The sequence below is a fragment of the Microcebus murinus genome, chromosome 8 (genome assembly GCF_040939455.1).
Source record: "Microcebus murinus isolate Inina chromosome 8, M.murinus_Inina_mat1.0, whole genome shotgun sequence".
NCBI classification, from domain to species: Eukaryota; Metazoa; Chordata; class Mammalia; order Primates; family Cheirogaleidae; genus Microcebus; species Microcebus murinus.
Window position 1 is genome coordinate 59,673,719 of NC_134111.1, and position 13,618 is coordinate 59,687,336.

Below are 13,618 nucleotides of genomic sequence, written 5' to 3' on the forward strand. Positions count from 1 at the left end.
CTTGAATTCATGGCCTCAAGCAATCTCTCAGGAGAGAAACCTGGGGCCACACACTTCCACCACAGACATTACAACTGAACAGTGGGTGGGCCCCTCAAGCACAGCAGGCTGCCAGACTAACACAGGCAGCTGACTGGAGATGGGGCAGCAGCACTGCTCCGGAGAGAAGGTACAGTGGGGTCCCACTGGCTTACAAAACCTGGGTGCCATGGCTAGTGCCATTTTGAGTTCCCAGACCCAGGCACTGCGTCTACCGAGGGGTCAGAGATTCAGAGATTCATTGCTGCCGCCTACCCATCACCCCAGCTGGGCTGGGGGAGAGAGTAGGGAGGCCAGGTGCTTTTGCATTTCCAATGGGTGTGTGCTGTGAGCCCCCACCACCCCTGGGGGAGCAAGGACAACCACCGGCTCATGCTGCTGCATGTAAGCAACCTCATTCAGCCACGGCTGCTGCAGGACACAGGAGAGAGCACCCAGGGCCCTGTTGCTGCCATCTGGGTAGCACAGCTGCCACCAAGAGATATGGAGAGCCCAAATGCTCATCCCAGTGCACATCAATTCCCCACTCTCCCCCCCACCCCACCCCCCGCACTGCTGCTACCTGATCTGGGCAGGGTGAAACCTCACACCACCACCCACCAACTGTATCACTATCACTGGATCTGGGTGGTACAAACCCTCACATTGCCTGCACCCATCACCTGCCACATGCCCCTCAGTGCACTCATCACTCACCATATACCTGCCATGTGCTGACTACCCGTGACAACCACAGGGGAATAGGGAGATGTAGGAGAGCAGCAGTGTTAAAAGGCTCACAGTGCATCCATCCCTGTCTTGCCTGGTCAATCTTCCAGAGTAGCATATAAGCACAACATCCAGAGACCTAGCCCTCTCTTACCGAGCAACAGAGTTCCCAGGAGAAGAGAGTAGGTTACTGCAAAGCTATCTGTCTTGAGCTGATAGAAGAGGTCTCAGATAAAAAGAAACCAACGTAAGAACTCTAACATGAAAAAACAGGCTCCAACCAAAAGCAAACTGTTGGAATGTCAGATATGGAATTCAGAATACAGATGGAGAGTAAGATCAATGAGATTGATGAGAAAATTGAAAATAAACACAAAGAAACCAAAAAAATAACTCAGGACATGAATGAAAAATTCCCTAACGAGATAAGATAACATAAGAAAAGACAGAACTTGAAGAAATGAAAGAGTCATTTAGGAAATTTCAAAATATAGCAGAAAATGTGACCAACAGACTATATCAAGCAGAAGAAAGAATTTCAGAGCTAGATTATAAAGCTTTCAAAATTAATCCAGTCAATCAAAAATGTAAAATTTTAAGAATCAAGAAGAATGAATAATTTCTGAAAAATATGGGACTACGTAAAGTAAACAAATATCAGAATTATATAGGTATCATTCAGGGAGAAGAAGAAAAAGCAAAAGGCATGAAAACATATTTGAAGGAATAATTAAGGAAAACTTCCCCAGTATCCCTAAGATTAGACATCCAGATACAATAAGGTCATTGAACACCTGGAAGACTCATGGCAAATAGGACATCACCAAAGCACACAGACATCAGTCTGGCCAAAGTCAAAGTGAAAGAAAAAATCCTATAAGCTGCAAGACGAAAGCATCAAATAACTAACAGACTTCTCAACAGAAACCATACAAGCTAGTAGGGATTGGGATCTCATTTTTTTAGTCTTCTTAAACAAAATAACTGCCAGCCAAGAATTCTGTAACCTGAAAAACTAAGTTTCATAAATAAAGAAGAAATAAAATAAACAAGTAATCACTAAGGGAATTTGTCACCACTAGACCTGCCCTACAAAACAATGCTTAAAAGTGATCTATACATAGAACAGAACAATCAATACCAACCGATGTAAAAATACCCGAAACCTGAAAACTTACAGCTCTTATAAAACAGTAATACAAAGGAGAAAACAAAGCAACTAGGTAACAATCAACATGATGAACAGAATAGTATTTCACATATCAATACTAACATTGAATATAAATTGCCTTAATGTTCCATTTAAAAGATACAGTCTGGATGAATGGATTAAAAAAACGCAAACCAAATATGTGATATCCCCAAGAAACCAATTTAATTTGCAAAGATTCTCATGGAAACCCAAGTAAAGGGATGGAAAAAAATACTGCATAGAAATGGAAACAAAAAGCAAGCAGGAGGCCGGGCGCGCCTGTAATCCTAGCTCTCTGGGAGGCCGAGGCGGGCGGATTGCTCCAGGTCGGGAGTTCAAAACCAGCCTGAGCAAGAGCGAGACCCCGTCTCTACTATAAATAGAAAGAAACTAATTGGCCAACTAATATATATAGAAAAAATTAGCCAGGCATGGTGGCGCATGCCTGTAGTCCCAGCTACTTGGGAGGCTGAGACAGAAGGATCGCTTGAGCCCAGGAGTCTGAGGTTGCTGTGAGCTAGGCTGACGCCACGGCACTCACTCTAGCCTAGGCAACAAAGTGAGACTCTGTCTCAAAAAAAAAAAAAAAAAAAAAAAAAAGCAAGCAGGAGTAGTTATTTTCATTTTAGACAAAACAGACTTAAATCAACAAAAGCAAACAAAAAAGACAAAGACGGTCACTATATAATGGTAAAGGGAGAAATTCAAAAAGGAGATCTAACAATTTAAAATATATATGCACCTAACAAAGGAGCTCCCAGATTCAGAAAACATATTTTGCAAGATCTAAGCAAAGAACAGCAACATCATAATAGCTGGGGACATCAACACTCTACTGACAGAACTGGACAGATCATCACAGCAGAAAATCAACAAAGAAACACTGGACTTAAAAGGGACTCTAGAATTTATAGAGAATTCTGTCCAAAAGCTACTGAATATACATTCTTCTGATCAACACATGAGGCATTTTCCAAAATAGATCATATGTTAGGCCACAAAACAAGTATCAGCAAATTCAAAATTATTGAAATCATACCATGTATCTTCTCAGACAACAGTGGAATAAAACTAGAAATAAATTCTAAGAGGAACTCTCAAAACAGCACAAATACTTTAACAGAAATTAAACAACCTGCTGCTGAATGATCCTTAGGTCACTGATGAAATCAAGATGGAAATCAAAAGATTTTTCAAATTGAATGACCAAAGATGACACAAGCTTCCAAATCTCTGAGATACAGCAAAAGCAGTTCCAAGAGGGAAGTTCATAGCCTAAAATATCTACATCAAAAAGAAAGATCACAAATTAACAACCTAATGTCACACCTCAAGGAACTATAAAAAGAACAAACCAAACCCAAAGCTATCAGAAGAAAAGAAATAACAAAGACCAGAGCAGAACTAAATGAAATAGAAACTAAAATACAAACCAAAAAAATCACCAAAATATCAACCAAACAAAAAGTTGGTTCTTTGAAAAGACAAACAAAATCAATAGACTGCTAGCTAGATTAACCAGAAAATAGCAGAGAAAGGATTCAATTAAGCAGAAATAGAAGAGAAAGGATTCAAATAAGCTCAATGAGAAATGAAAAAGGAGACATTACAACTGATACCACAGAAATACAAAATATCCTTGACTACTATGAAAACCTCTGCAAACACAAACTAGAAAATCTAGAGGAAATGGATAAGTTTTTGGTAACACACAACCTCTCAAACTTGAATCAGGTAGAAACAGAAATCCTGAAAAGACTAAGAATGAGTAATGAAACTGAAACCATAATAAAGAAATCTCCCAACAACAAAAAAACCTGGCACCTGGCACCAGATGGATTCACACCCAAATTCTACCAGACCTACAAAGAAGAACTGGGACCTATGCTACTGAAACTCTTCCATAACATTAAAAGGGAAGGAATCATCCCTAACTCGTTCCATAAAGTCTGCCTCCCCTGATACCAAAGCCAGTAAAGGACACAATAAAAAGAAAACTACATACCAATATCCCTCACAAAAATAGATGCAAAAATCCTCAATAAAATACTAGCAAACTGAACCCAACAGAACATCAAAAAGATAATTCACCATGTTCAAGTGGGTTTCAATCCCAGGGATGCAATGATGGTTCAATATATGCAAATCAATCAGTGTGATTTGTTTTTAATCAATCAGAATTAAAAACAAAAACCATATGATTATCTCAACAGATGCAGAAAAGGCATTTGATAAAATTTCAGCACCTCTTCATAATAAAAATCCTCAAAAAAGCAGGAATAGAAGGAATATACCTCAATATAATACAAGCCATATATGACAAACCCAAAGTCAACATCATACTGAATGGGGAACAGTTGAAAGAGCTCCCCTTACAAACTGGAAAATGACAAAGATGCCCACTGTCGCCACTTCTATTCAGCCCAGAACTGGAAGTCTTAGCCAGAGCAATCAGGCAAGAGAAAGAAATAAAGGACATGCAAATCAGGAAAGAAGAAGTAAAATTATTACTATTTGCTGAGGATATGATTTATATCTAGAAAACCCCAAGACTCCTCCAAAAGACTCCTAGAATTGATTAATAAATTCAGGAAAGTCTCAAAATTAATATACACAAATCATTAGCATTCTATACACTAACAGTCAAGCTGAAAGTCAAATTAAGAACTCAACACCATTGGTAATAGCTGCAAAGAAAATAAAATACCTAGGCATATACTTAACAAAGGAGGCAAAAGATCTCTACAAAAAGAACTACAAAATAAATACTGATAAAAAAATTCATACATGACACAAACAAATTGAAAAACTATATTCATGGACTGAAGAATCAATATTGTTAAAACGTCCATATTGCTCAAAGTGATTTACAGGTTCAATGCAATTCCCATCAAAATACCAATGTCATTTTTCACAGATCTATAAAAAATAATCCTAAACTCATATGAAACCAAAAGAGCCTGAAAAGCCTAAGAAATCCTAAGCAAAAAGAACCAAAATGGAGGCATCATATTACCTGACTTCAATTTATACTACAAGGGTAAAGTAACCAAAACAGCATGGTACTTGTATAAAGGTAGACATAAAGACCCAAAGAACAGAATAGAGAACCCAGAAAAAAAACCATATAGCCACAACTGATTTTTGACAAACCAGATAACAACATACATATACCAGAGGAAGGAAAATCTTCAATAATTGGTGCTGGTAAAAGTGGATAGCCACATGCAGAAGTATAAGACTGGATCCCTATCTTTCACCATATACAAAAATTAACTCAAGGTGGATTAAAGACTTACATTTAAGACTCAAAACCATAAATATCCTAGAAGAAAACGTAGGAAAAACTCTTCCAGACATTGGCTTAGGCACAGAATTTATCACCAAGACCCCAAAACAACTACACCACCAACAAAAATAAGTATGTGGGACTTAATTTAACTAAAAAGTTTCTGGAAAGCCAAAGAAATAATCAATAGAGTAAACAGACAACCTCTAGAGTGGAAGAAAATATTCGCAAACTATCCATCCGACAAGGAGCTCATTCCCAGACTCTAGAAACAACTTAAACAAATCAGCAAGGAAAAAGCAAATAACCCCATCAAAATCTGGGTGAATGACATGAACAGATTTAAAAAAAAAAAAAATGGCCAATAAACATATGAAAAAATGCTCACCACCACTAATCATCAGAGAAATGAAAATTAAAACCACAATGAGATACCACTTCACCCCTGTCAGAATAGCACTAAGCCCAAAAATAACAGATGTTGGCACAGATGTAGTGAAAAGGACACACTAATACACTGTTGGTGCAAATGTAAACTAGTACAACCTTTATGGAAAACAGTATGGAGATTCCTCAACGAAGTAAAAGTAGACCTACCATTCAATACGGCACTACCACTACTGGGTATCTACCCAAAGGAAGTTGTTTTATTAAAAAGACACCTATACCCAAATGTTTATTGCAGTACAATTCACAATTGCAAAGATATGGAATCAACCTGAGTGTCCATCAGTGATGAGTGGATAAAGAAAATGTGGTGTGTGTGTATGTGTATATATATATGTGTGTATGTGTGCATACACCATGGAGTACTACTCAGCCATAAAAAGGAATTAAATAATGTCTTTTGCAGCAACTTGGATGGAAATGGAGACCATTATCCTAAGAGGTATCTTAGGAATTAAAAACACAAATAATACCACGTTCTCACTTATAAGCTAAACATGGGATCAATATAGTCATAAAGTGCTATAATGAACATTGAAAATTTAGATGGGGAAAGGGTAAGAGGGGGTGAGGAATAAAAATCCACCTATTGGGTACAATGTACACTATCTGGTGATAAGTATACTGAAAGCCCCAACTTCAGCATGATGCAATTCATCCATTAGCAAAAAAAACCACTTGTATCACTAAATTAAAAATGAAAGTCATTCCCATTTTTAACTCCTGAATATTGTAATAGCTGTACTATTATTATGACACTTTAACATGTAACTTGCTGTTTATCTTTTTGTTCTTAGCTCAATCTTCCTTTAAAGGAGCTACTACACAAGCCTGCTAACTCTTTAAGCAGGCATATATTGTGGAGTCATACATACAGGGGAATATTTAACTTATTTGACTTTCTTTAAATATATAAAATTATTTTCATACTACAAGACCCCTAAAGCAAGTCAATTATATGATCTGGTACACAATTAAAGAAACAGAATATATGTAAGGAAATTTAAAAGAACTCTCAAGAGAAATTTTGTTCATAAAATATCTTTGCCTTACGTACTGACTTTTTACCCTAATCCTCTGAGTAAAATGAGATTTCACTTATTGTCTTATACCTCTTTATTTACTTTGATTTATAAAATATTTACTGCTAATAATAAAAGATTTCATCAGTTATATTATAGATTACATTGTTTATTTGTTTTTAATATGGGTTATATTATGAGTTACAGTATATTCATTTGTTTATGATAGTACCAAAAAGGGCAAATGAATTTAAAATGGACTGCCCAAGATTAGGGGGATGATCTATTAATTAAACCATACATTGAGCTCCTTTCCCTACCAAAGTTCCTATGAAAGGGCAAAAAAAAAAAATTTATTTTAAAAAGAAGCCATTAAAATGTTGAAGAACAAAATAGAAGACCAAGACTAGACAAAGTTGGAGAAAATCTTTGAAGATAGAAAACAGACAAAACTGGACTATCAATACAAAAAAACAAGGCAAAAATTCATAATCCAAAACTCCAGAGATAAAAAAGAGATCTTTCTCAAGGAGTTCCCCAAGTCCAACTAATAAAGCAAGAATGGACACCGAAAAGACATGAGGACGATTAATTTTATAATTGCACTCCAAACAGCTGGGTACTTGGTCTCCAAAACTCTTGGTCTCAGGTTATAATCTGTAGCAGTGATTCTCAAACTTTAGCTTGCACCAGAATCACTGAGACAGAATATTGTATCAAAGGTTGCTGAGACCTATCCACAGAGTTTCTGATCCATAGGTACTGGGTAGGGAACAAGTGTCTATATATGTAAGAAGTTCCCAAGTGATGCTGATGTTGCTGGTCCAGTGATCACACTTTGAACTAATCTACAATAAAGCCCTAAAGAAGATAGACTACCTTCTGAAGAAAAATGCTAGCATGGGCACTGGTGTCAAAAAGAGAAATACAGAGTCAAGGCAACTCCTGACCTCTAAATTTGTTCCACTTAAGGTTCAAATACATGAAAGCAGCAAAACTCAAGAGTAAATATTCCTTACTTTGGCCACTGTGGTTATCCAAATCTGTCTTCTCTGTGCCCACATATCTATCATCAGGATAGCCTGCTTCCTGACCCACCTCCCTGGCTTATTACACAAAGTCCTGAAATTAGCATTCCCATTAAAGGTAAAGAGTTGAAGGGAGACAGTCCTATACAACTAACTCCAATGGTCACCCATGCCAGCTAACTCTACTAATCAACTGAATTCTTCAGCCATACATCCCTAAATATAAAACAACTAAGAATCACCACACATTTAAACAAAATCAGTACTTTGAAAGCTGTTTTTATAAATCAACTCCAGAAAAAGCATGAAAATGTCAATTATCTTTATAGAAGAAAATATAAATATCATGAACCTGACACGTAGAAGATAACATAATTAATAAAAATAACTAAGGATAAGTAGTGTGCGTTAAATTCTTCCTCTTTCATACTGTTTTTAGTGTTACTCAAAGTATCAGCTTATAATGAAACTAAGTATTGCAACTGAGAGTACTTAGAAATTTTCATAAAAATTTGACAGTGATTTCTGAGTAGAAACTAATAATCTAACTATTAAATTGAATCTAATAAACAAAAATGTGGGTTTTTATTTTATGTTTTTCTTACTTCATTTTTCTGGTCATTCTAGTAATTCATTTCCTTTATTTTATTAAAGAACCAATCTGAAAAACATTAAAGAAGAAAAACTGGTCCTTTACCATAGTTTGAGAAACACTGTAATAACAACTCAACAAAAAACAGTTGACTCTGAGTGTCCGTGCAGAATTTGTTCCAGGAATTCCCATGGATACCAAAATCCTTGGATGCTCAAGTCCCTTAAATGGCATAGCATTTTACATATAACCTACACACATCCTCCTGTATACTTTAAATTATCTCTAGATTACTTGTAATACCTAATACAATGCCTACACATCACATCTCTTCATTGACATGGATTCAACATAGTACTCTGCATGTGGTAAATTCAAGTTTTTCTTTTTGGAACTTTGTGGAATTTATTTTTTCCCAAATATTTTTGATCTACGGTTGGCTAAATCTATGGATGCAGAACCTACAATATGGAGGGCCAACTGTACTATCTAAAGGTTAATAAATAAAAAAACAAGAACAATAAGAACTAAAAAGCACAAATTGTTCAAATTATTTCCCTCTGGCAATGAGTCTAGGAGTAGATAAAAGGAATTTAACTATATTATAGCAATTCCTATTCTATACTAAACCTGGGTGTCTACTTTCCCCATAGTTTGTGAGCTTCTCAGAAGAAGAAACTAGTTATTTTATCCCACATGCATCTAACAAATGACCAAACATATGAGGCATTTATTACAGGAATTGAAGTAAATTATAATAAACCTAAAAACCTTAACTGAATAGATATAATATTTTTAAAAATCATTAAAAATAAAACAAAAATTTAGGTTATGTTGTAAGGCAATATGATATAGCCCCTAAGCCCTGGAGTTAGCCTTGGTTCTTTGTCTTTGTCACTCACTACCTGTGAGGGGTAAGCTTTAGTTTCCTCATCTATAAAACCAACTACTCTGACAGAATCGATATGAGAACTGAATGAGGTAATGCAAACAGATGGCTTAGCCTGTTAAAAAGAACAGAATTATCTGTTATTTTTCTCTAAAATATAAAACCTGAGGGGTAATCAGAAAACTAACCCATTTTACTTACAGATAATCCATTTCTCCATAGCATCCAAAGAGAGGTATTCACAAGGCATCTTTAAAAAGAAAATTTACATTTGTAGTTAAAAAAAATTCTAAAAAAAAATCCCATACTAAATCATTCTCCTCTCTACCTCCCGAGAATTCACTACTCAATTCTTAGCTCAAATACTATTACGATAAATTTGAAAAGTTGGATAAAGTTTTATAACTTACACTGAAACTTGCAGTAAAGTTGATAAACTTGCAGTGCACCTTTCACATTTGCAAACCCTCAAATCTCTCTAAAAAAAATACTGTTGCTAAATTGTCTTTAATCTGGTAAGTGACAACTTCTCAATCTCTCAAGCCTATTTCAAAGTTTAAAATATTCCAAAGGATAAAATTTTAATCAAAGTAAAAGAGATTTATGTGCCTTGATGCTCACTGTCTCACCAAAATCAGTCACTATGTGCATGTATTATCCATATGAATGACACCTATGTTCACATGCACATAGAAAAGATTTAAAAGAAATATAATAATAAAATTACGATTCCTTTAGTTAGTAAGACTGGGGTGATTTTTGGTCTTTTCTCAAAATTTTCTACCATGATAAAATAAAACAAACTTAAATTTTAAAGAAAAAATATTTATACTATTAACTGTAATAATTTAACATCAGTTTTTTGTTGTTGTTTTTGAGACAGAGTCTTACTCTGTTGCCTGGGCTACAGTGCCGTGGCAACAGCCTAGCTCACAGCAACCTCAAATTCCTGGGCTCAAGCAATCCTTCTGCCTCAGCCTCCCAAGCAGGTGGGACTACAGGCATGTGCCACCATGCCTGGCTAATTTTTTCTATATTTTTTTAGTTGGTCATTTAATTTCTTTTATATTCTTTAGTAGAGACGGGATCTTGCTCAGGCTGGTTTCAAACTCCTGACCTTGAGCGATCCACCTGCTTCAGCCTCCTAGAGTGGTAGGAGTATAGGCATGAGCCATCGCACCCAGCCTAACATCAGTTTTTGTTAAGAATCAAGAAACAAAAGACTAAACAGTATGACTTAACTAATGAGCATTTTACAATAAACATCACTGATAAACTAACGCTAATTAGAAAAAACATAACAGCAGCATTGCTTAACTGAGATCTTTTAAAAATCACTATTTTCATTCAAAAGGAAAAAATGGAATCATACGGTATCAGACTGTGCAGGATTAAGCATTGTACTAGGTGCACTGATGAGACTCAATAATTGAGCATTTCTCCACTGGTCAGCTGAAAGATTCCTTCGAGGATATACCATCTGAAGAGAAATTAGTGCATCTGAAAGAGACTAATTAAAATAGGAAAAAGAAAGTTAAGGAATATTTTTTTTTTCCTTTTCCATTTAAATTCCAGCTGCAACTGCTGTGTATTTCTAACTACAGGATCATAAAAAAACAGAGCCCGATTACAACCATGCTCCTTTTAATACATGAGTTGGGTTTAGGCTCCCCTCCTCTATATTATTTTTGGTAATTTTATAGGAGCTACATACATTCTGCATTACTGGAAAAAAGTTTGGCTCAGGAAGTCATGTTATTTTCTTAAAGGTTAAAATGTGTGGCAATCTTGGGATCTTTACTTCAAAATGAATAGGGAGCATGTTGTTATCCTTTTGTCAGTATAAGTTTCTATTTCAGGCATCCTCAAACTACAGCCCGCGGGCCACATGCGGGTGCTTTTGCCCATTTGTTTTTTTACTTCAAAATAAGATATGTGCAGTGTGCATAGGAATTTGTTCATAGATTTTTTTTTAAACTATAGTCCGGCCCTCCAACAGTATGAATGACAATGAACTGGCCCCCTGTTTAAAAAGTTTGAGGACCTCTGTTCTATTTGATATGTTCTAGCTAAAAGATTTCAGAGTTATATGGCTAAGTGTTAACAGAGCTCAACATGTTTTATGTTTCTCTAAAGAATGTCTTATAGTCATCTGTTTCTTGCTTGCTTTCATTTGTCCTTTGCTATTCATCCCTGCTTCCTAAAAATTCTGTATAGAGTGATTCTTTAATTTGGCTGCACATAAATTGCCAGGGCAGTTTGTTCAGAATACAGAACCCAGGGCTCTACCTGAAATTTACTGAACCTGAACCTTTGGGAGAAGAACCCCAAAATGTGCTAATTTTATTAAGCTCCACTAAGTGATTCTGACATAGCCAACTAAGAATGTTTTTAAAATCAAATTACATTAATTTAACTTTTAAAAATCCTGACAGAGGCATAAGAGCCTTCCTATCAATACTCCTAGATATCACAGAAGATCAGAAAAATCAAGATTAGGAAATAACTAGTCTAATTCAAATGAATAATTCTCCTATGTAACTATTAATAATCTATCTGCTGAATATTGTAGTAACAACTATGGGGAACTTGAAAAGATAGCCAAACCTTTAAGGAAATTTTCATCACATAAGTGGAGAAAGAACCAAATCTGAAGTGGCTAAATAAAACGAGACCATATATGATTAGGGAAAAATCAGAATTGGATCCAGAGAGAAAAGAGGAGTAGAAAAGACAATTCCAGGTGAGGAAAAGCCACCGCCCACATCAGACAGGTAAGAGATGACCATGATATGCTCTGCATTTGGAGGAATCTTGATATTTCCATCTATTAATATAATGCTGATATTTTTTACTTCAAAATCGATGCCATCTACTAGCTTCTTGCAAACTAATTCAACTAACTACAAGTTATAAAACCTACATAAATTTGTGTGTATAACAGCTATTGAAAGAAATTAAACTGGAAAAGTATCTTCAGAATTTTCGTGGGAATAAGAAAACTGAAAGAAAATTCTTACTGTTAACTGTATGTCAAGAAAAAGCACAGATTTATACAAAATATAGTGTTATTAATACTAAATAGTTGAATATCTCTTATCATCCAAAGAGACAAAAGACTAAGATTCTAAGAAAAAGCACAGATTTATACAAAATATAGTGTCATTAATACTAAATAGTTGAATATCTCTTATCATCCAAAGAGACAAAAGACTAAGATTCTAATATCCCGGGCTTCAGTTCCAATTTTGCCACTATTGCTGCCAAATGACTTACCCTGTAATGACACAAGGCACTCCAGCCCTCAATCCTTAGTTATAAATAATGATGAGATACCTGTATACTTCCTTGAAGTGCTCAGGAACTATAGTTCTGTGAATTAGCCCTACTGCAGAGAAGCCATAATGACAAGACTACTTACAACCAAAATTATTTCATTAAGAACTATTTTTAAATATATCTTAAAAGATAGACATTTCAAATTATTCCCATATGACCGTCATTTTTTCTCATTAAGAGACTATAAGATAGCTAAAATTTATCAAACACCATGAATCTAAATTTTTTATGAAGTAATTAAATTCTCATAACAACCATATGAGGTAAGTGCTATTATTACTCCATTTTTACCAAAAAGAAAACTAAGATACAGCGAAGTTGGTTAAGTAACTTGCCCAATATTAGAGTTAGTAATTGGCAAAGCTAGTATTAGAATCCAGGCAGACTGATATGAGAGTAGATATTCTCAAATATTGTTTTATGTACTCTATTACCTCCGTATACTATATTGAAATTTTAAAACTATAATGAAATCAATATATTTCTGAGTCTCTATAGACTATTCTGAATCTAATTAGTTCTCTGGTTCACAATTACATAAAACCACACATAAATATTATTCACATCCCATTACAATTTTTTCTAAAAGAAATGTATCACTTTATCTAATTATCCATGCTTATATTGCCTCAAATGCCTATTATACCTTATCTAAAAACCAACTCTTACCTTGCTATGGGGTACAAATTCTTCCATCATCTTCTTTAAAGGATTTTCATAATCCACAATCATCTGGCCAAGACGTGGGTATTCTCGGTCACTTAAAATAGACATATCAAACTTTAATGAGTTGTAAGCCATCAAATTAAGAATTTTAGAAAGATTTTAATAATGCAGGTCTACCTTGCTCCATGGGTCATTTCATGAGCATAGTTGTATAATCCAATGATTGCCTTCCTTTCTTCAATTCGAGACAGCAGTATCATTAGTGTAGTATAGGTTATAATCAAATCTAAGTAGTTCTTTGTTAAATCAAAATTTACAGTCTAAGAAAAAAAAAATCAAGTTCAACTACTTCCCATTCCTCAAAATTTTAAACATGTACCAATCTCCATAGCAGCTACTGAAGGCTC

The 13,618-nt window shown here is 35.2% G+C and overlaps 1 protein-coding gene across 4 annotated transcripts in view; it reads right to left on the reverse strand.

Annotated features, from left to right (window-relative positions):
* NCKAP1 (NCK associated protein 1) overlaps window positions 1-13,618 on the reverse strand; it is a 105,108-nt gene that overhangs the window by 55,333 nt on the left and 36,157 nt on the right. For all 4 annotated transcript variants that reach the window (XM_020288306.2, XM_020288307.2, XM_012785785.2 and 1 more), the window contains 4 exons: window positions 13,389-13,531; window positions 13,215-13,305; window positions 10,579-10,716; window positions 9,408-9,456 (listed from right to left, as the gene is read on the reverse strand). In XM_020288306.2, the coding sequence (XP_020143895.1) occupies window positions 9,408-9,456; window positions 10,579-10,716; window positions 13,215-13,305; window positions 13,389-13,531 (421 nt within the window). The remainder of the gene's footprint in view (window positions 1-9,407; window positions 9,457-10,578; window positions 10,717-13,214; window positions 13,306-13,388; window positions 13,532-13,618) is intronic.